Source organism: Hemicordylus capensis, chromosome 1, assembly GCF_027244095.1.
Source record: "Hemicordylus capensis ecotype Gifberg chromosome 1, rHemCap1.1.pri, whole genome shotgun sequence".
In the NCBI taxonomy this organism is placed as follows: Eukaryota; Metazoa; Chordata; class Lepidosauria; order Squamata; family Cordylidae; genus Hemicordylus; species Hemicordylus capensis.
Window position 1 is genome coordinate 134,857,760 of NC_069657.1, and position 21,987 is coordinate 134,879,746.

General features: G+C 46.5%; 2 protein-coding genes across 6 annotated transcripts in view; one reads left to right on the forward strand and one right to left on the reverse strand.

The window, feature by feature from the left end:
* LMNTD2 (lamin tail domain containing 2) overlaps window positions 1-11,651 on the forward strand; it is a 99,667-nt gene extending 88,016 nt beyond the window's left edge. Inside the window, exons 16-17 of the mRNA XM_053249387.1 lie at window positions 8,376-8,464; window positions 11,411-11,651. Of these exons, the coding sequence (XP_053105362.1) occupies window positions 8,376-8,464; window positions 11,411-11,557 (236 nt within the window). The 3' untranslated portion in view covers window positions 11,558-11,651. The remainder of the gene's footprint in view (window positions 1-8,375; window positions 8,465-11,410) is intronic.
* The window catches only part of LRRC56 (leucine rich repeat containing 56), a 110,645-nt gene continuing 100,291 nt past the window's right edge, over window positions 11,634-21,987 (reverse strand). For all 5 annotated transcript variants that reach the window (XM_053283522.1, XM_053283524.1, XM_053283520.1 and 2 more), the window contains exon 14: window positions 11,634-13,725. In XM_053283522.1, the coding sequence (XP_053139497.1) occupies window positions 13,533-13,725 (193 nt within the window). In that variant the 3' untranslated portion in view covers window positions 11,634-13,532. The remainder of the gene's footprint in view (window positions 13,726-21,987) is intronic.

Sequence of the window (21,987 nt, forward strand, 5' to 3'; positions counted from 1 at the left end):
GGTTCATTTAAAAAACCCTTCGGCAGAGCTGCCATTAGTTTCCTATGAGATAAAACACTAAAACCTCTCTTGTTCTATCTAGAACCAGGATGAACTCAAAATATAGCCAAAATGCCTTAAATTGTCTTTAAAGAGCATGTAGCCAGAGCAGGCGTATACAGAGACAAAACAGAGCACATTTAAAGGCAGACAAAGCAAAATGGTTAAAATGCACAAGCAGTGGCAGACCGCTGGTGGTCTTGCTCAAACCGCATCTGATGTCAGACACAGGGGGCGTGGTCTGGCTCCTGAATGGAGCCGCACAGCTCCGTTCGGGAGTTAGAGTCAGGCCAGCGCTACATTCACAGTGTGGCCAGGAGCAGCTCTTCTCTGCCTTAAAGGCAGGGGAGAGCCGCTTCTGGCCGCATTGCAAATGCAGCGTTGGCCGTCCAACTCCTGAACAGGGCTGCGTGGCCCCGGGGAGCTAGATTGCAGCTGGTGTTGTGTTCATAGCGTGGCCAGAAGCAACTCTTCCCTGCCTTAGGCAGGGAAGAGCCACTCCTGGTTGCGCCACGAACACAGAGCTGGCCATTTAACTCCCGAAGGGGCCACGCGGTCCCTGCTCAGGAGCAAAACCAGCACCCACCGCATCTGACATCAGACGCGGGGGGCTGTTTGGGTCCCAAGGCGCAGCCCCTGATTGGCAGTGGCCCGTGTTCTTTGAACCTGTTCAGCCAATGCTGGCTACACCCCTGTGCACAAGCAAGATACCTTTCTTCCTGTCTGGTGTTAGACAGGAGGCTCAGTAGCTAATAGGTCTTAAGCTGCAGTTCAGAAAAAAAGGCATGCATCGTGATGAAGTCTGCACGCATCCAGGAGCCATGTAGCCTGGTCTCAGCTAACAAAGCTAAACTAGCACCAAAGTAACATGTTGGGAACAGCAACCTCAAGAATCACTCAGCTGATGGACCCCACCTAACTCTCCTTTAATTGGCTGGTTCCTTTATAGGGAAAGATTTGCAAATTTAGCGTCTGGAGAGGTGAAGAGGGAAAGCTAGCTAGAGATTACAATCTTCCTCTTGGAGATAGGCAAAACAATCAAAAGCTTAATGTTTCTCCCTGAAGGTAGTAGGTTTCCAAACAATAGGAGCAAGATTCCTAAGAGCCTAGTGAGAGACAAGAAATCCACAAAGGATGAGCAAGGCCAAGCCGAAATTGACTTTTGAAATTGAAGGAAGTTCTGATATAAAACCTGAATGCATTTTTAAGCTGAACAAATGCCCATTCCATCACATCCTCCCACCGACTTGTACCAGTGGGGAAAGTGTTCTGCTGGACACTTCCAAAAATGGGACAAAATTCAGAAGGTCATGTGTCTTAAACATAACCATTAGGTTTTGGGGAGTATTAGGGGAGTATTAGACCCTAACCCATCATATAGACTACATAGCTTATAGTACTTACTAGGAATAGGGGTGTGCAATTCGGGATTTCGGGTGATTCGGCTCGGACCCGAACCGAATCACCCCTGTTCTGTTTTGTGCCCGAATCTGGGTCACCCGAATCACCCTTGATTCGGTTCGGATTCGGATTTAATCTGAATCCGAATCCGAATCAATTCGGGGGGGTAAAAAGGGGCCCAGGGGCAAAATTTTGGGGTGGGGTGGTAGTGCCCAATGGGTAGAGTCTACCACCCCAATTTCGGGGGGATTGGGCAAAATCCTGATTTTTGGTGAATTTTTAAAGTTTTAGTGACTTTGGGGCAGTTCGGGGGCATAGCATGGGATCTGGGCAAAAGGAGTGGGGTGGCGTGGTAGTGCCTAATGGGTGCAGGCTACCACCCCAATTTCAGGGGGATTGGGCCAAGGGCTGATTTTTGGTAAATTTCTGAAAATTTCATGTCTTTGGGGCAGATTGGGGCATATTGGGGCAGAAAGTGGGGCCTGGGGCAGAATAGTGGGGTGGGGTGGTAGTGCCTCATGGGTTCAGGCTACCACCCCAATTTCAGGGGGTTTGGACAAAGGGCTGATTTTTTGAGAATTTTTGAAGTTTTAGTGACTTTGGGGCAGTTTGGGGGCAGAAAGTGGATCTGCCCCAAAATAGTGGGGTGGGGTGGTAGTGCCTCATGGGTGGAGGCTACCACCCCCATTTCAGGGGGATTGGGCAGAGGGCTGATTTTTTGAGAATTTTTGAAGTTTGGGTGTCTTTGGGGCAGATTGGGGGCAGAAAGTGGATCTGCCCCAAAGGAGTGGGGTGGGCTGGTAGATAGTGCCTAATGGGTGGAGGCTACCACCCATCCCCAATTTAAGAGTGATTGGGCAGAGGGGGGAATTCTGGTGAATTTATTTTTATGAGGTTTGTCTTCATAAGGTGAAGTGTGCTAAATTGATTACTTCCTCATATTCATAGTAAAGGAAAGTGTGAAAAAGTGAAAGTGGGGTCATGAGAGTTGTTTAATTGAAAAATATCTCATTTGCTATGATAGAATGAGAATTCACACCTCAGAAGTTTTTTCTGAGGTGTGAATTCTCATTCTATCATAGCAAATGAGATTTTTTTCAATTAAACAACTCTCATGACCCCACTTTCACTTTTTCACACTTTCCTTTACTATGAATAATATGAGGAAGTAATCAATTTAGCACACTTCACCTTATGAAGACAAACCTCATAAAAATAAATTCACCAGAATTCCCCCCTCTGCCCAATCACTCTTAAATTGGGGATGGGTGGTAGCCTCCACCCATTAGGCACTATCTACCAGCCCACCCCACTCCTTTGGGGCAGATCCACTTTCTGCCCCCAATCTGCCCCAAAGACACCCAAACTTCAAAAATTCTCAAAAAATCAGCCCTCTGCCCAATCCCCCTGAAATGGGGGTGGTAGCCTCCACCCATGAGGCACTACCACCCCACCCCACTATTTTGGGGCAGATCCACTTTCTGCCCCCAAACTGCCCCAAAGTCACTAAAACTTCAAAAATTCTCAAAAAATCAGCCCTTTGTCCAAACCCCCTGAAATTGGGGTGGTAGCCTGAACCCATGAGGCACTACCACCCCACCCCACTATTCTGCCCCAGGCCCCACTTTCTGCCCCAATATGCCCCAATCTGCCCCAAAGACATGAAATTTTCAGAAATTTACCAAAAATCAGCCCTTGGCCCAATCCCCCTGAAATTGGGGTGGTAGCCTGCACCCATTAGGCACTACCACGCCACCCCACTCCTTTTGCCCAGATCCCATGCTATGCCCCCAAACTGCCCCAAAGTCACTAAAATTTTAAAAATTCACCAAAAATCAACCATGAACCGAATCACCCGAATTTTTCATGCCCGAAATTCGGGTGATTCGGCTCGTGCCCGAAAAATATCAGGGGACATCGGGGGTGATTCGGTTCGGCCCCGAATCACCCGAAATTGTTCGTTTCGGGCACAGATCGTTCTGTGCCCGAAATTTTTTGCACATCCCTAACTAGGAATAGCACAACAAGGATACACAGGATCAGAGCAAACATGGTCCACAAACACTTCCCATAAAATGAACACGCAAAAAGCACAGCAAAACATTTCCTGCAATTTAGCATGACAGGTATAAGCATTTTCCTTATTCCTACATGGTTTATGCACATAACACAACAGAGGTGTTTAAAATTATGCATGGAGTAGAGAGAGTGGACAGAGAGAAATTTTTCTCCCTCTCTCACAACACTAGAACCAGGGGTCACCCCATGAAATTGAAGGTTGGGAAATTTAGGAACAACAAGAGGACGCACTTTTTCACACAGCACATAATTAATCTATGGAATTCCTTGCCATGGGATGTGGTGATGGCCACTAGCTTAGACGGCTTTAAAGGGGGCTTAGACAAATTCATGGTGGACAGGTCTATCAATGGCTACTAGTTTGGTGGCTGTGGGCCATCTCCAGCCTCAGAAGCATGATGGCTCTCAATGCCAGTTGCAGGGGAGCAACAGCAGGAGAGAGGGCATGCACATACCTCTTGCTTGTGGGCTCCCCAGAGGCATCTGGTGAGCCACTGTGTGAAACAGGATAGGCATTGGGCATGATCCAGCAGAGCTGTTCTTATGTTCTTAATCAAAAAGTAGTATAACGTCATTACAATACTTTTATCATGGTTAATGAAATCATATCTATGAAGTACTTTCCGTACGCAAAAACATTATATAAATACTATTGTTCACCATACTGAACTCCAGTTTTATTTCCAAAGATAAATGCCTTATTCAGACATTAATTTAAAAGTGCTCTACTTGTGTTGGGCTATAGTCTCTCCTACAGACTGTACAAAGCATCAGCAAGGCAACCTCCCACTCCCTTCAAGCGATGCCCCAAAGAAATACAACAAACATCCAACCCAGATCGAAGCACTCAAACAAAAATAATTCCCCTGACGTGTCTAACTAGACTGGTCCCTATCCTTCCTACTTACTCCCAGGTAAGGAACTTCCAGTTGATTCGTAGCCCCAAGGCAGACTCCTTTCCCCCTCAGCAGCTTCTCAACCAGCTGCACAATGAAAGGCCTCCTGGGCAGAACTAACCCCAGAACTGAAACCTTCCCAACTCCTCTCTAGGCACCTCACCCCTCACTCTGCATTGGGCTACAGGGGTTTGACTTTCCAAGGCTTTCCCCTTTATTAGGAGAGGCCCATCCTCCAGCAGTAACTCATTATTAGGGCCTGCTCTCCTCTGAAGCCTCCTATCCCTACACATAGGAAACACATAGGAGCCATACAATCATAAGGAGTCTCAATTTCTCTTACATCTTTGTCATTAGGAAGCAAATAAAAACCTCCTACTTCCCCCTCGCCGCCCATCATAGCCCTACAAAGAAGAATACAGAACCCAGCATGGAACAACCCCACCCTCACCCCCAAATACCTAACAACCATGGTAGCTGCTGGCTGGGAATTAGACTATGAGGCTCGACACTCGATCCGTGTGTAGAGCCTTACCAGGCTCTGTGGGGAGAGTGGGCTTAGCTCACTCTCCCCGCAGACGATCTCCAGGCTAGCCTTGGGCAGCCAGATTGGCCGCCTATGCAACTACTGGCTCCATAGAAGCAAGTGTGCGGGGCATTCTGGGGGGGGACCCCCAAAACTGGGAGGCTTGTCGTCCTCTCCCAGTCGGGGGTCTACTTGTGTCTCACCGTGGCGCAGAGTTGTGTGGCGGTGGCACACAATCACAAAAACGGGATTAGCGGAGCACTCACTCCGCTGACCTCGTTTAATGGGGGGGCAATTAGGTTGGCTAGCCGCCGGGAACAATGTGGCTTCTGGCAGTTCACACACATGGAGAAAACCGGGCTGGGCTCTCTTAGCCTGGTTTCCTCTGCGTATGTGAATAGCCTCTTTGATTTTCAAGTCCAGCAGCCCAGCCCAGAGAGAGCGCAAAGTGTTTTTTAAAAAGATAAAATAATTATTTACCTCATGCTCTCCTATAGTGTAGTTGTGCCTTCAGGGAAGGACAATGTGTAGACCAATCTCAATTAATCCACATGGCTGTAATCCCCCACACATTCCATAGGGAGGGAGGCAACATGGGAGGAATTTGCTTCCCAATGCGGGTGTTCACTGATCATTGAAAGACATTAGCCTGGTCATTTCAAATTGGTCAAGCCAGTTACCACTAGCTTTTCTCTTTATTATACTACTAATCAGAGAATCATAATCAAAGGGCCCTGAGAGGCAGAGTGCCTCCTAAGAACTTGCGGAGTTGCTACAAAACAACACAGGACTGACTGATGAACTTGACAGCATGAGAGCTTGCTGATGCTACCTGACAGCTGGGTGTGGGGAAGGGCATTGCCTCCTCCAGGAAATCCCGGGGGGATTAGAGCCCCACTGCCCCCAGCTGGCAACCTGGTGGGAGGCCTTGAGCCTCACCACCCCCACAAAGTTTACATCCCCGATTCAGGGAAAATCTGCACTATAGCTTAAAAACCTGGATAACAATCATGGCTCCTGCTCAGCATATTCTGGAAACTGAATGAGAGCTTTCTGCGTTTGCTCAGCAAGCAATACAAGACTCTTTATTTGCGACCCAAGGTCAGCATAACATAGTGTAAACAAAACATCTCATAACATAGAAAGATACAATTGAAAAAAAGAAATATATAAATATAGATAAATATCCACGAATAAATAATCAGTAAAGTTTTATAATTAATCAAAGATGAGCTCGCTGCCGTAACAATACTGCAATAGAACAGAATTTGGCCACCTTAAAGGTGACATCTAAAGTTCTATCTGCAAGAAGGTAGGAAACATAAAAATCTCCTGAGCAACCTGGAAAGGGTGTCAGAAGAGGAGTTAATAAGGAGCATCTTAACTATATAATGGACAGCACAACAAAACATGTTGGATGGATTCAACTTTCCTCATACCACATGGGCATAATCTATCCTCCCTAGGAATCCCTAGAAACCTCCCCTGGAGCACCGCAAGCAATACAATTATTCCTCCATTCTAGGCTTTTTTGTTGTTGCAGGTGACCTACTCTCTTCTCCTTCTTTTGTTTGTTTAGACTATAAAGACAGCTGCTGGTCCCATTCTGTCCTTTGTCATTTGTTCAGAAAATGAAAAATGGCTACAGCCACTCCCTTTATCTGTTGCTGCAGCAGGCAATTGCAGTGTTGAGAAATACAACTTGTTGCAAATGGTTCATCCATCTACTTGCAACAAACAAATGAAACAAAACCATCCATCCAGGGGGTGGGGAGACCACTGGCTTTGCTGTTCCTGCCAAGAAGGAACTCCAGTTCACTCTGATGAGGATTGTGTTGACCACATACTCTGGTCAGATGCATCTACATTAAGATGTGCTGAAGCTCAGGCAGTGCTCAAGTCAAGGATAAATAGCACTCTAGGTAAGGAGTGCCTTTTCTGCCCATCTTGCCCAACTCCAAGACTACCCCTGTCTAAATGGCATAATTGGAAGCCAGAATGGGAAGCCTGGTCCGCCGAAAATGCTCTTATCTACTGCAGGTGCACTTACTGGTGGTACAGGGTGATGGGGGCGGGGATGGATGGAGAGGTTAATCCATATATTATATTATTATTATTATTAATTTATTAATTCAATTTCTATACCGCCCTTCCAAAAATGGCTCAGGGCGGTTTACAAAGAGAAATAAAACAAATAATACAAATAAGATGGCTCCCTGTCTCCAAAGGGCTGACATTCTAAAAAGAAACATAAGACACACACCAGCAACAGTCACTGGAAGTACTATGCTGGAGGTGGATAGGGCCAGTTACTCTCCCCCTGCTAAATAAAGAGAATCACCATGGTAAACGGTGCCTCTTTGCCCAGTTAGCATAGATGCTTTAGTAACCAGTCTGACCCTAGTTACAACACTGTGGCCCAGGTCATGTTCTGAGAGCATATGAATCATCATGCTAAAGCTGAGCTCGTATAGATCTGATCAGTGCCTGGATGGGCAATCACTTGGGAATTCCATGCTTTGAATTAATGATGGAAGAAAAGCTGGATATAAATGTAATAAAGAAAACATTAGTCTGAGGTTAAATGTCAATATGTGAGATTGTTAAAGATCTGAATGGCAACAGAAGTGGGATATAGATTGTACAGGACATCACTTTTATGAATGTTTTCCAAATCTCATGGAAATGAATTATTTGGGTACTTTCCATAGAACTCTGCAGGTTGCCATGTTAAGAATATTATACGGGCATTATGGTTTACGTAACAAGTTATATTTGCTTGATAAATTATGCTCTGTTTGTGGCCTTCCAGAAATGGCTGATCATATTTTATGGGAATGTGGAAGATCTTGTGAGGAACGTGTTAAGTTTTTGGAAGCTCGGAAATTGTTGGTTTTCAGGATTTGGATACCCAGATGGTCTTTGGTGCTAGAGAGGTTTGGGACCTGGTCCTTAAGATCCTATGGGATTTGCTTTGGGATTCATGTTTATATGAGAGACTTTGACTGCTGCTCCTGGATTGCTTGTAGAAGCTTGGTGATTATGGCTCATATTGGGCTGCGACTCCACTAAGCCTTTACAACAGCAAGAAGAAAACATTCGGACACTGAAAACTCTCATACTCCTCTGCCTTATCTCATGGCTCCTAGTAAATGAACAGTCTTCCTCCACTCTTGGTCAGCCTGGTCTTTGTGCACAGGGTAAAATACCCCAAGTAATGACATTTGGAGTTGGTTATTTTAATGGGGATACTTTGAAACCCATTGGGGGTTGTGTGTTTTTCCACATTCACTGAGATAAATCGTTGTTGCTCTGTGGGACTAGATACCCATGTCCAACTGTATTTATTTCTGCCAAAGTACAGAAACATTTGAGATACCTAAGCGGAAGGTTGTTTTTCATACTAATAAGGCACTCTGTGTTTATTATTACAGTGGTCAAAGAAAGCCATTCTTCAATCAGTGAGGAAGGTTATTTTGCTTGTCCGACATGGCAGCCTTTTCTTGAGGAACCAAAAGCTAGAGTAAGTAAAGTCTAAAACCAAAAGCTAGAGCACGTTAAGTTTCTTTGTCACAAAGGCAGAGAGAGGCTAGCAGCACTCCAGTGTCTGTAAATGCTTTGCAACTTCTTCATAGCGCAAGTTCCTGAATAAACAGATGTTGCAATATACAGATGTTACAGAAAGTAGCAGAAGCAATAAAGAGGATTCTGCGGTTTTCTTTCTTTTTCCAAAGAAACGTACATCCCATCTTCTGCTCTTGTTAGAGGACTTGGAGCTCTTGCACTCAAGGTTTCTATTCTCACAGTCAGGGTTTATACACCTCTTTAAGTATCTCAAAATGGATTTGAGGATGTGAACCATTTTCTATAAAATGCAGTAGGGAAGCTTACACTGGAAACAGATAGGCGATTGAAATAGGATAGCCTTTAGTAAATTTTATAACCTTAATTGTTCTAAACCTACTGAAGTGTACACTCTGTGTCAGGCCATCTTTTAAACCAGCTACTGAATTATTAGTGACCTAGTCTGGGATTTTATAGCAAATCCACAGGGATACTTTGAGAAGCCACAGAGGTGGGACAGCAGGGATTAATCTGGAGGTCCTCAGACCACAGAGTCCACAAATTGTGCTTTTAAAAAACTCTGTAAAAGTAAAGTGTGCTGTCAAGTCGATTTTGGCTCCTGGCGCCCACAGAGCCCTGTGGTTGTCTTTGGTAGAATGCAGGAGGGGTTTACCATTGCCTCCTCCCACACAGTATAAGATGATGTCTTTCAGCCTCAAATGCTGTAGCCAAGCAGAAACTGCAGGAGTATATTTACATACCGTATATACTCGAGTATAAGCCAAATTTTTCAGCACCCAAAATATGCTGAAAAAATCAGCCTCGGCTTATACTCGAGTCATCTATCTACCCGTGCTAAAATGTCCCCCTGTAATAAAGTACATACTGGTCACAATGGGCTCCATTCGTCCTGCTGCTCCAGTACTACTCACCAGTAGCTGCTGCATTTCCCACCCTAGGCTTATACTCGAGTCAATCAGTTTTTTTGGTTTCTTAGGTAAAATTAGGTACCTCAGCTTATATTCGGATCGGCTTATACTCGAGTATATACGGTACTTGAAGGAGCAGACCTATATTCCCCTGCCCCTCATTCCCTGATAAAAAACACTGATGCTCTGGAATTGGGCCAACATAATAAGTGATCTGGAAAGGCTTCCTCTTGGTACTGCTGAGTTATTAACTTGGAAATTTCTCTTCTTTTCCCCTTGCCTGCTTAGATACATCTACCTTTATTTATTTAACAATCGGATAGTATGCAGCAAATCCCATTTACTCCAATAAAGATTTAAAAGCATCAGTGCTTCTTCCTCTCTTACTGCTAACCATGTCTCCTGATATCTGTATGTGAAGGTGGTAACATTAGACTGGATTCAGGAACTTTGCTGAGTTCCACATGTGTGGGATAGGTAAAGTGTGCCCTCGAGTCGGTGTCGACTCCTGGCGACCACAGACCCCTGTGGTTGTCTTCGGTAGAATACAGGAGGGGTTTACCACTGCCATCTCCAGTGGCATGTATGGGATGCTGCCTTTCAGCATCTCCCTATATTGCTGCTGCCCGATATAGGTGTGTCCCATAATCTGGGAAACATATTAGCAGGGATTCAAACCGGCAACCTCTGGCTTGCTAGTCAAGTCATTTCCCGCTGCACCATTAGGTGGCTTGAGTGTAGGATAGGCTATAGCAATAAATACATAAATAAATATATATATAGTTCCCTTCAGATAGCCCCTTTTCCCTGGGTGCCAATGCTAGATTTTAACTATGGAAAACCACATAAAGAGAGCCACAGATAACATTGAATACGAAAGCATCTCATGTCTAATTTATGTGATAGATTCACAATATTTTTGTGGTAATACAAATCAGAGGTATTGCATGTCTTCAGAGGAACAGCCCCTGCCCTCCGCCCATACCTTGCACATTTCTAGGCTTGATTTTTTTTCTTTTTGACAAAAATTCCTGCTGTTCTATCTTTGATGCAGCTCTGCAAGTCACATCAAACTCCACTGAAAATATTCTACCATGTAATATGCCTTTTCCAGGAGCCTTTTGATAAGACATAACAGCAAAACTGCTTGACAGGCTTTATACAAATGACAGAAATGTTATTGTGAATCTTTAGGGGAGACTGACCTGTTCTGCTTTCTCCTTCTCCATCTGCACAATCAGTCAGTGTTTTACTAGCATTATCATTTTAGATGGATTTGTAAAAGGAAAAAAAGGTGTTTCGCTTCTTAACTTTTCATAGGCTAACTAAATGGATTTGCTTCTCATCTGCTAAGCTACTTTAGCAAGCATCTTCTGCTTCTGTCTCAGGTACTGCATTTTTCAAAAGAGAAATATTTTTTCTTCTTTGTGCTGAGAGCTAAGATTTAAAGCATGAAGCTTCTGAATCTGCAATGCTTCCCTAGGTAGGCAGATGTTAGGGGTTTCACTGGCATTTGCATATCCTGCACCTTGATGTTTCCCATTTAACAATCAGATACCAACTTTAATTTCTGGAAAGGTATTTTTAGGTAGGTGGGTCCAAGAGCAGCATGCAATACAGGAACTATGTTCAGTGGGCACAGGCTACCATTTTAAAAAATAAAATAAATAAGCATAATGAATTATTCCACAAGCGTGCCTCATCTGCTACTCAGTTTGTGAAGCTCAGTTTTCTTGCTGTGCTGAGACACCAAGAGTCATATCAGCCATCAATGTAACATCCATTACAAACAGAGCTATGCCTGCAACTCCTTCTAATAGTCTTTATAGCTGCTAGGTATAATTAATTCCCTGTGGTAGAATACTGGGCTTGGATGAACTGTGTAATTACATTTGATGAGGTCCAATTGGCAAATGCCAGGCATGTGTCTTCTTTTCATACTGATATCTTCATGACAGCAGTGTGCTTTTCTTCAGGAGTTCAAGACTACATTGGATACTACGCTTCCCATGGTGGCCCTGATAGGACAGAAGAGTGCTCGCTCAAAATATGGTTTCAAGCACATGACTTACGTCCCCACCACCACTGACCTGCATCTAAGGCGGTACTGTCCTGTTACATGATATGCTGATGAATAATGGAAAAGGAGGTTCATGTTACTTCTTTAAATACACAGCACAACACAACACAACACTGTGGTTTCTTTGACAGGTATCTTTACTTTTATGGCTTGCAATTCCAACTCAGATGATGCTTGGTGCCTGCTTACCTATCCTGGAAGGTGGCAGCATCACATAAAGGTGAGGAAGAAGGGATTTAGGAGGCAGAGAAAAGGAGACGCATATTAACATGTTGTGAATATGCTTCCAAGAGTAGTTTGATCATCACCATGCATATCAGCTGAGATGTTCAATCTTATTTGTTAATATGCTGGCCTTAACAGGCCCATCCCTTTTGCAGACAAATGGGGACTCAGCAAATAATTTGGGTAAACTAGACATGTGTATAAACACAGAATTGCCCCCACTGCACAGAAAGGAGGGGTTGGGCTTTGGATTGGAACAGCAAAAGAGGCCTGTGGGTGAGGAGTGTGCCGGCTGCTCAGCCCCCCCACTATCCTGTCTCCCCAAGCACTTCCTCTGGGCTCAGCACTCAGCCAAGGAGGAAAGCGCTTGGGGAGACGGGCTGCTGCTAAGAGGTCAGTTGTGGGTGGCAGCAGCAGGGAGGCTCAGCACCCCTTCGCTGTGCACCCTTTTTGATCTTACAATCAGAAGCACCCCACACTTCCATGGGATGAAGCAGTTCCATGTTTAAGCACTCCGAAATGTTGCTGTCACCTTCAGTTTGGCCTAGAGGTGGGTCTCTGCATAATTCATTATAAACAGTCTTTCTGAAAATATCTTGGCACTAATTTTAAAAATTACAGTACTTGGTTTCAAAATATTCACAATACTAGTTCACAAAAAGCTTTGTTCTTCTTGCAAGCAGTCCCCTCTATCCCTGGAATTGGTGTGGACAAAGGTAACGTGTGAACTGGGCACTCGCCGATATAGCCAATACCAATGCTTATGGTGACAGCAGCATTTTTTCTGGCTGTCAGCTGTATCAGTGATTGCCCGGTTCACATGTTAGCTTTATCCATGGGACGCATACGTGGGGACAGGGGCAGCTGCTTGACAACAGCCTAGTTAGGTGTTAACCAGCCCACACTTTACAAGAATTGGTAGTACTTGCACGTTATATTCTAATTTAGAGTTAAAATGTAATTGAGAATAGGCCAAGCTCTCTACAAACTGAGGAAGCTCATGTAAAATTTTTCTTCTATATCCATCTAAAAGTAAACTGGAAAAATAAGTTGCAGAACAGTTGACATATTTACAAGATCATCTGGCTTGGAGAAAACACAACCCACCCACTCTGGTATGACAGCAGTTCAGGATGAATGCCATGAGTTTCTTCTGAGGGCAAATGAAATATTTGAAAGAATATTTTCAAATAAGCCAGACTATTTACATAGCAGAGTGGAATGGCCATTAGTAGGCTGTGTCTTGCAAGTGAGACTTCTGTACTTGGAGAGCACACTCCATTCCATTCCAATCCAGGACTGTTGTAGCAACACACACTCCCCTATGCATTTTGCAGTGGGAGGGCATCCCTTAGACAGCAGGCTGACACATCAGTAGCTCCAGCTAGATACCTGAGGGAACTGAAGGACTGTCTGTACCTTCCTCCCACTGGTTGAGTCAAAGGGGCCGCCCTGGCTCATGAGGTCAGTTACGTAGCTACTCTAGACAAAGGGCATGTAGTCTCTGGAAGGGGCTACAGTGCCACAAACAGCCTCTTCTTTCCTTACGATGGCCGATAAAATGGCTGATTGGAGAGCTGCAGATTCTCTTGTCACAGTTTTAGTTTTGTTTGTGGTAAATCCAGTTCTTCTTCGAAACTGTTTTGTTTGCCTAGGGGCACAGTTGTGTGCAATGATCAGGATGAGTCAGGGAAGTCAGCCTGTGTTGCTCATCAGAAAATGGGAAACACAGACAGCCGCTGAATGCTTTTGTAACTTGGCAACAGCCTCCGCCCAGCTGCTGAGGGCATCTCCTAAAATCTGGGAGTCTTGCTTTGAACCACAGTTGAGATATTCGGCCTGCTCGGCAAGCTCTGCAGGGCAGCTGTGGCAGTCAGAGGGCGGACCATGTTCAAGGCTGCAAACCTCTCTGGCGTTTTGGTACATGACCGGACAATGGGCTGATGAACGTTGATCATCTTGTGAAAATTTCTATCCACAGTGGTTCTGAAGAGAAAAAGAAACACATTACAATAAAGTGAGCTAGTATCAATACGTTGTAGAGATTGTATTGGCATATTGTGCTCAACTGAAAACCCTCAACACTGACTGGCCCAGAGTCACCCAGCGAGTTACATGGCTGAATGGGGATTTGAACTTGGGTCTCCCTGGTCCTAGTCCAGCACTCTAACCACTACACCATGCTGGCTCTAGTTGGCTGATGCCAATACAGAGCGGGATAGAAATGTCAAATAATTAAATAAATACTACAGCCAGAGTCAGTAGTCTACTGCCCTCTAAACTTTAGAGAGTAAAATACAAACCATATACAAAGATGCCTCACACTTTTGCAGCAAGCACATGTAAACTAGAGTTGCACATAACAAAGATAGCTGTAATATGCAAAAGGGAAGTGCACAGTGGACATGTGCCAATGAAACTGCTCGCAACTCTTCTTGTTTTAGGAGGGCAATATGTTTCAGAATCAACTGCCACGCAGTATGTAAAAGATGAAAAAACTGTGGCCACAATCTGACAAGACTTTGATACACCTAAGCCACTGAGTTGAATCGGCCAAAATGTGTGTCACTCTGTGCTGGGTTACAGCCACAATGTCTTCAAACAACAAAATCTTATAGCACCTTAAAAGACTGAGAACCAAAACTACTTGTTATGTGCAATGTGTGTTTTAGACACAGCAGGGTTTTTTTTTCTGCTGGAATTGCCCCTTGAACTTCGTTAACAGTAAAATGGTGACTTTCAGGTCAGCAAGAGTGTCTTGAGAACATTGCCAAATGTTCTACAACCAAGGAACTTCAAAGGGAGCCTTCAGTGAGAAACTGAAGCTGAACTAGAATTCATCAGAAGGTTTGATTCTATACATTTTGGCTTGAATAAAAACCAAGGTTTCTTATCTCACTACATATGTTAAATAATTCAGCTGGAAACATTGCTGTTCTCACAAGCAGCCTAGCCCAGGTTAGGGCAGCCCAGCCTGGGTTAGGCTCCTTGTGTGGAGCACCAGGATCCACATGGATCCTGGTGCGAACATTAGGGATGTGCATTGAACCGGTTTCAGAGGCCCTTTTACAGACCTCCGAACCAGTTAGTTCCACCAGTTTCATGGTGGGCGGGGATAGCTTTAAGGGCTAGGGAGTGTGCTCTTTCCCTCCTTCTCCTGTATTTCCCCCGCCAGCACTGTGTGCAAAATCGGTATTGTGGGGCAGCAGCGTACCTCCTTGCCACTCTGGTGCATCACGGACTGGAAGTGGCTGGAAGTGCATGGTACATGTGTGCATGTGCACCGGGCAATTGTGGTCCGCGATGCACCAAGGCAGCAAAGAAGGATGCTGCTGCCCCGTGGCACCAATTTTGCACACAGCACTGGTGGGGGGGGGCAGGCAAGAGCACCCTGCCCAGTGCTTAAAGCTATCCCCCCACCTTTGAACTGGCAGTCGCTGGTTCTGTGCACATCTCTAGCTCCTGCTCAGCCTAACCCTACTGTTAAGCCTGGCTCTAAGCCGATGTTAATGGTGCAAACGCAACCTTAACCCAGCTGCAGGGATTAGGTGTCTCTGCACCCTGAGGAGACACAGAGGCAGGTGCCTATCTGATGGGGGAATCCCCCAATGCACTGCATTCAGCGCACAATGCATTGTGGGATTTCCCAGAGGCCAGGGAGCATTTCTCCAGCCACTGGCATGCCACACTGGTTGCTGCAGTGGCGATCATGTGCATGTACCGGATCATCTGCGGGGAAGCTAAGTTAAATCCTGCCTTCCCCTCACCTTCCCTCCCAAGCCTAATAATGGTTGTGTGAACGACTTTATTATATTGCTGTAAATTACCAGTGGTTGGTATTCTCTGCAGCCCTCCAGTGATGCAAGGAAAGCTGAGGGTCTGTGAGGAGCCTTCAGCATCCCTGCACTGAAGGCTTCTTTGCACAGTGGACCTGGTGTGTAGGGGAGAGTGATTTTCTTGTCTTTCCCTGCCTCCCAAAGCCCTGTCCACTTGTTGCCAAGTCCAGAGGAACGTCTTTATACAAGTGGACAGAACTTTACAGGGAGGGAGAGACATGAAAATTACTCCCACCTCCCATCCGTATCTGGTATGCTCTGCCAAGAAACTTTCAGCACGGGGGTCAGAGAATGTCAGCCACTGTACTTCTCCTATGTATTGCAGCCTCATATAAGACAAGTCACCACTATACCTCACATTACATGGCCATTTGATCCCATCGTTCACAGGACTGTGGTTCAAACTCTAACAGGGAACCATTGTTCCTATTGCAACGTTTACTTAATTTAGCACAGCCAGGAATATTGCTTTTGCTATTATCACTGCTGCTGTGAATCATCACTTTACTTTACATAATCCTTGTCACTTATTACACCTCTCTCATAACCTCTTGATCCCACCTGTATTTTTTCTCTCAATGTCCATCTATATAAAACACTTCATGCCTCTGATTAAGTGAACTGAAGACAGATCATCCTGGAGAGAATCTAGCGATGTGCTTGCTAAGAGTCAACACTGACTTGACAGAAAAACAGGTTGCTTACCTGTAACTGATGATCTGGTAGAGATCCGTCGATATCCATAAGAATGGGTTCTGCGCCTGCGCAGGAGTCACGCGGTAGCCATGCCTGAGCTTGTCGAAGCGCCGAAGCCACGCCCCCACGCTGAGCGTTCTATATAAGGCGTGTCTTTGGCGCGAAGTCCCTCAGTTCTTGGACGACCGCCGTGGAGGACGACCATCCAGAAGACGAAGGTGAGTTCATCCAAGGTAAGTGCTCAATAAAGGACGTTGCAAAGGGCTGCACACCGCAATGCACATAAAGGTAGTCCTACTGCAGAGGGGAGGTCGGGAGGGTCTTATGGATATCGACGGATCTCTACCAGATCATCAGTTACAGGTAAGCAACCTGTTTATCTGGATCGAGATCCGTCGATACCCATAAGAATGGGTGTCTAGCGAGCTCCAAAAAAGGAGGAGGGGAGCAGTAGGAATTAAGGCAGCACCCTTTTCAAGATGCTTCTCCCGAATGAAGCCTCTGCAGCAGAACGTACATCTATGGCATAGTGTTTGATAAATGGGGACTCAGAGGACCATGTAGCTGCTTTGCAGATGTCCGTGAAAGAAACCCCTGCTAGGTGTGCAGCCGAGGAAGCGTGGGCTCTAATGGAGTGGGCCCGTATAGCTTCTGGAGGTGCTTTGTTTTGTAGTTTGTATGTGAACAATATCACCTGCACCAACCATCTCGACAGTCGTTGTCTGGAGACTGGGGAACCTTTGGAAGAGCCCTGGTAAGACACGAAGAGACGTTTGGAGGCTCTAAAGTCTTGTGTTCTGGACATATAGAACAGCAGAGCACGGTGTACATCCATAGTGTGCAAGGATCTCTCCAAGGAAGTGGAAGGAAGTCTGAAAAACGTAGGCAGGATTATATCCTGATTGAGGTGGAAGGAAGACACTACTTTAGGTAAAAAAGAAGGATCCAGACGCATTCGGACTTTGTCTGGATAAAAGATAGTATAAGGGGAGTCTACTCTGAGTGCTGTGAGTTCACTGACTCGTCTAGCAGTAGTAATTGCTATCAAAAAGGCAGTCTTCCAGGAGACCAGTTTCAATGAACATGTGGCCATGGGCTCGAAAGGAGGCTGAGTGAGGGATGAAAGAACCAGAGATAGGCTCCATGGTTCTACAGGAGGCTTAACTGGCGGGTACACATTCGAGAGACCTTTTAGAAAGGCCTTACTCAACGGATGGGAAAACAAAGTCTTTCCATCACTGCCCGGGTGTTGTGCGGAGAGGGCAGCCAGATGGACCTTAAGGGAGACATTTGCAAGACCTTGAGTTTTTAGTATCGTTAGGTAACGTAAGACTTCCTTGATCGAAGCCTGCTTGGGTAAGAACCCTCTAGACCTTGCATATATTTTAAAACGGTGCCATTTGCTCTGATAATTCTTACGAGTGGATGCCTTCCGTTGGTTGAGCAAAATTCGTCCTAGGAGAGTATCCGCCAGGCGGTCAGATGAAGGGTGAGTACGTCTGGGTGCAAGATCTGGCCGTCGTCTTGTGTCAGCAGATCCAGGCGCTGAGGTAAGTGGTGGTAACAGTTCTTGGACAGTCTGCGTAGCCGCGGAAACCAAGGTTGTCTTGGCCACCAAGGGGTAATCAAGATCCCGTCGGTCGGTTGAGACAGCAGACGTGCCACTACCCTGGGTATCAGTGGGAGTGGGGGAAACATGTACGGAGTCTCTTCGGACCAGTTCAGCTGAAAAGCATCCCCTAGAGAACGAGCATCGTGGCCCGCTCTCGAGCAGTAACGGGAACATTTTGTATTCGTGGAGCAAGCAAAGAGATCTATGGAGGGAAATATCCATTGGTCGAAGAGCGGGGTCAAGACTTCTGAATGTAGTTCCCATTCGTGTTGGTGATCTTTCAAAAAGACCCGACTGAGGTCGTCGGCTAATACATTCTCCAGGCCTTTGATGTGTACTGCTGCAGGGGCAATCTGGTGTTGGATGCACCAGTGCCACAGCTGGACGCTGAGGGCACACAGGCTCCGGGACACCGTTCCGCCCTGACGGTTGATGTATGCTTGTGCAGTTGTGTTGTCGAGCTGGACTTGAACAATCTGGCCTTGTATGATTGGAAGAAAAGCTCGCAGAGCCAGAAAAACTGCTAGTAGCTCTAGGAAATTTATGTGTAGTAGGGCTTGTTGAGGAGACCACCTGCCTTGGATCTTGTGCCCGTTGCAATGTGCACCCCAACCCTGTAGAGATGCATCTGTGGTCAGCCAGACAGTAGGGGAGGGATTTTGAAAGGGGACCCCACTGAGCAGATTGTTTCGGCGCGTCCACCACGTTAGAGAACGAAGGACTTGAGGAGGCATTAGTAAGCGTTTGTCTTGATTGTCCCTGCATGGGTGAAAGACAGAAAGAAACCATAGTTGAAGCTTGCGCATTTTTAGGCGAGCGAAGTGTATAATCGCATTGCACAAAGCCATCAGCCCTAAAAGGCGTTGGACGGCAAGGGCTGGTTGGGTTGGTTGTTGCTGGAAGAGACGAATCAGGTTTCCAATACAGTTGAACCTGTCCTCTGGTAAGAACGCTTTCTGCACTCTGGTGTCCAAAACTGCTCCTATGTAGGAGATAACCGGAACCGGTTGTAGATGTGACTTTTTCCAATTGATTTGAACACCTAGGTCGTGGAGAAGATCTATCACATAACGGATATGCGAAAGTAACTCTTCTTTGGTCTTTGCTGCCAGAAGCCAGTCGTCTAGGTATGGATAGATAGCAATCCCTCTGGTATGTAGGTGTGCAATCACCACAGCCATGCATTTTGTAAAGACCCTCGGTGCGGTAGACAGTCCGAAGGGCAATACATTGTATTGGTACACTTCCCGTCCGACGGTGAAACGTAAGTACTTTCGGTGGCAAGGTCGAATACTTATATGAAAATAGGCGTCCTTGAGGTCCAGCGTTGCAAGCCACTCTTCTCCCTGAAGGAGAGGTAGGATGTGCTGTAACGCCATCATGCGGAATTTTCGGACGTGAATGAATTTGTTCAGGCGACGGAGATCCATAATGGGTCGTATACCCCCATCCCGTTTGAGAATTTGGAAGTAACGGGAGTAGAACCCGTCTAGCCTGTCTGCCCATGACACCGGGGATATTGCCCCTTTGCAAAGAAGATCCTTCACCTCTTCCCTCAGGAGATCCGATGCAGGAGTGAGCTTCATCCCCATAAAACAAGGAATGGTCTTGAATTCGAGTGCATAGCCTGAGCTCACAATCTTCAGGACCCATTTGTCTGATGTTATGTGGTGCCATGCGGGGACATGGCTGGCCAGCCTGATGGTTGGCTGGGACAGAATAGTCGGTGGTGAGGACGGTACCCGCGCTGGCTGGGAAAGGGAGAGAGGAGGAGGTGTCAATGGGCAATTGCAATTTTCAAAGACGCTTTTGGTTGTCCTGCGTCTTGGAACGCTGGGGTTGAGAAGCTTTATGCCTCTGCTGGTAGGCTCGCTTTTGATATGGGGTATATGGCTTTCTGAAATCCCGGCGATCTTGGGTTCGATAGTTGGGCCTGTATTTTCCATAATTGGGTCGGTATCTTGATGACTGCCCGGAGGATGATTGGGCAGCAGTGAAGGTTTTTGCCGTGAACTTGGATTTTTTTAACTGTTCCATTGTGGCGTCTGTGGTGGTGCTGAAAAGACCGGAGCCATCGAAAGGGAGGCCTTCAATCTTTTCTTTCATGTCCATCTGGAGATTAGTGGACCGCAACCAAGCATGCCTGCGTAGAGTGATAGCTGCTGTCATGGCCCTGGACTCACTTTCCGCTAGGTGTTTAGAAATGCTTAGCTGGCGACGAGTCAAATCCCCAGTGTTTTCCAAGGTCTGGCGGAACTTAGCCCTAAACTCATGTATAGGCAAAGATTCCAGGTCTTTTTCCAAAAGTTCCCAGAGGCCATGTGTGTATTTGGCCGTGCAGGCCGCATAGTTGGCCACTTTGATCGAAAGGCACGAAGTCGAATACACCTTCCTGCCTAAAAGGTCTAGTTTTCTGCCCTCTTTATCCGGAGGAACTGTATGGCGTTTGCCTGACTTAGAAGAGGTGGCGCAATCAATAACAAGAGAATTGGGCGCCGGATGCTTCAACAAATATTCATTGTCCTTATCTTGTACCCGGTAGAGGCTCTCAAGTTTCTTGGAAGTTGGCGTGGAGGTGTGGAGTACTTCCCAAGCGCACTTAGCCGCCCTAGTGATCACTGGTAGCATAGGGAGTGCCACTGGAGCGGTAGATTGAGACTGAAGCATAAAGTTGTATACCGGATCATCTATTGTCGCCAAAGGAGAGCGAATGTCCAGCCCCAGGGAATCCGCCATCGCACGAATGTGCTTGTGGTAAGCTTTTAGCTCATCATTTGGAGATACATACGTGGGTGGAGCCACATCCACTGGAGGATCCGCAATATTACTGTCCTCATCCGAATCCGACTCAAAATCGGACGAACCATAATGTTCAGAGGGGGAGCAAGGAGACGGTTCATTTCCATTAGTTTGAGCAATGGTTTGTGTCTCTTCAGTGCTGACAGATGAGTGTGGCAGGACATCTGTCTGAATGGAGGCAGATCTTGTGCTCATAGGAAAAGTCTGTGAAGCATGGTGAAATAGTTCTGGGCACTGCGTCTGGGTAGATACAGTAGACACAGAATGCAGTGGCAATCGTTGAGACCCGGTGTCATCAAACACATATGGTTCTCCAGGTGAAGTTGTACCCATGGGATCCTGGGGGTATTCACAGGTGTGCCATGTTAGCGGGGAGCGTCCTTGGCTGGCGGATTGAGGTCTGGAGGAGTGTGCTGTGGAGACTGAAGGTTGAGATGGGCCTGCATCTGTTGGCAAGAAACCCTTAAAGGTAGAGGTTGTCCGTCTACTCGACGTTGAGTCCAATAGCGAAAGCAGTGAGCGAGTCGCTGATGGTAGAATATCCTCGGCATCGACGTCTATGATCTCGAAAGCAGGAGGTGGGCAGCGTGGCGTCACCTGAGAAGTGAGGACCGGGGTGTGCAGTACAGTATCTCGAAGACCGACCGACGGTGTAGATGGCGAAGCCGAGTGTAGTGGGGTCGGAGCTGGCGATAGAGCTCGAGCAATCGGCATCGAAATCGACGTCGAGGCAAGCACCGGTTGAACAGCAGGAGTCAATATCGAGGCAACTGTCGATGCTGAAGGAGCCGTCGACATCGAAGGATTTGTCGGCATCGACTGAGCTGTCGACATCGAGGGAGCAGGTAGCGCCGACTGATCAGTCGTCATTGGTGGCACTGCAGTGGTCGATGGAATCCCCGATGTTGATGGTAAAGCTGACGACTTCGATACTCTTGGTGGAGATGGAGTACGAGGAGGCAGGTCTGGGGATCTTCGACGTTTTCTAGGTGGAGAACTATGCCGATCTATGTTTCGACGCCCAGAAGGAGAGTCGTTACGTCCACTTGAACGAAGATCCGGTCTCGATGGGGAAGATGAAGAAGATGTACACGGCGTCGATGTTGACTTTACCGGTTTCGATGTCGATGTGGATAACTTGGATACACGCGAAGGAGCTGGAGATTCCTTCGACTTAGAATGTTTCTTCGGTATCGAAGTAGGCTTCGAAGAATCAACTCTCTTCGATGCTGAGGAAGACTTTCGGTGGCGGCTCGACGTTGATGGAGGTGCCGACTCCGCCCTCGGGGGCAATTTTGAAGACGA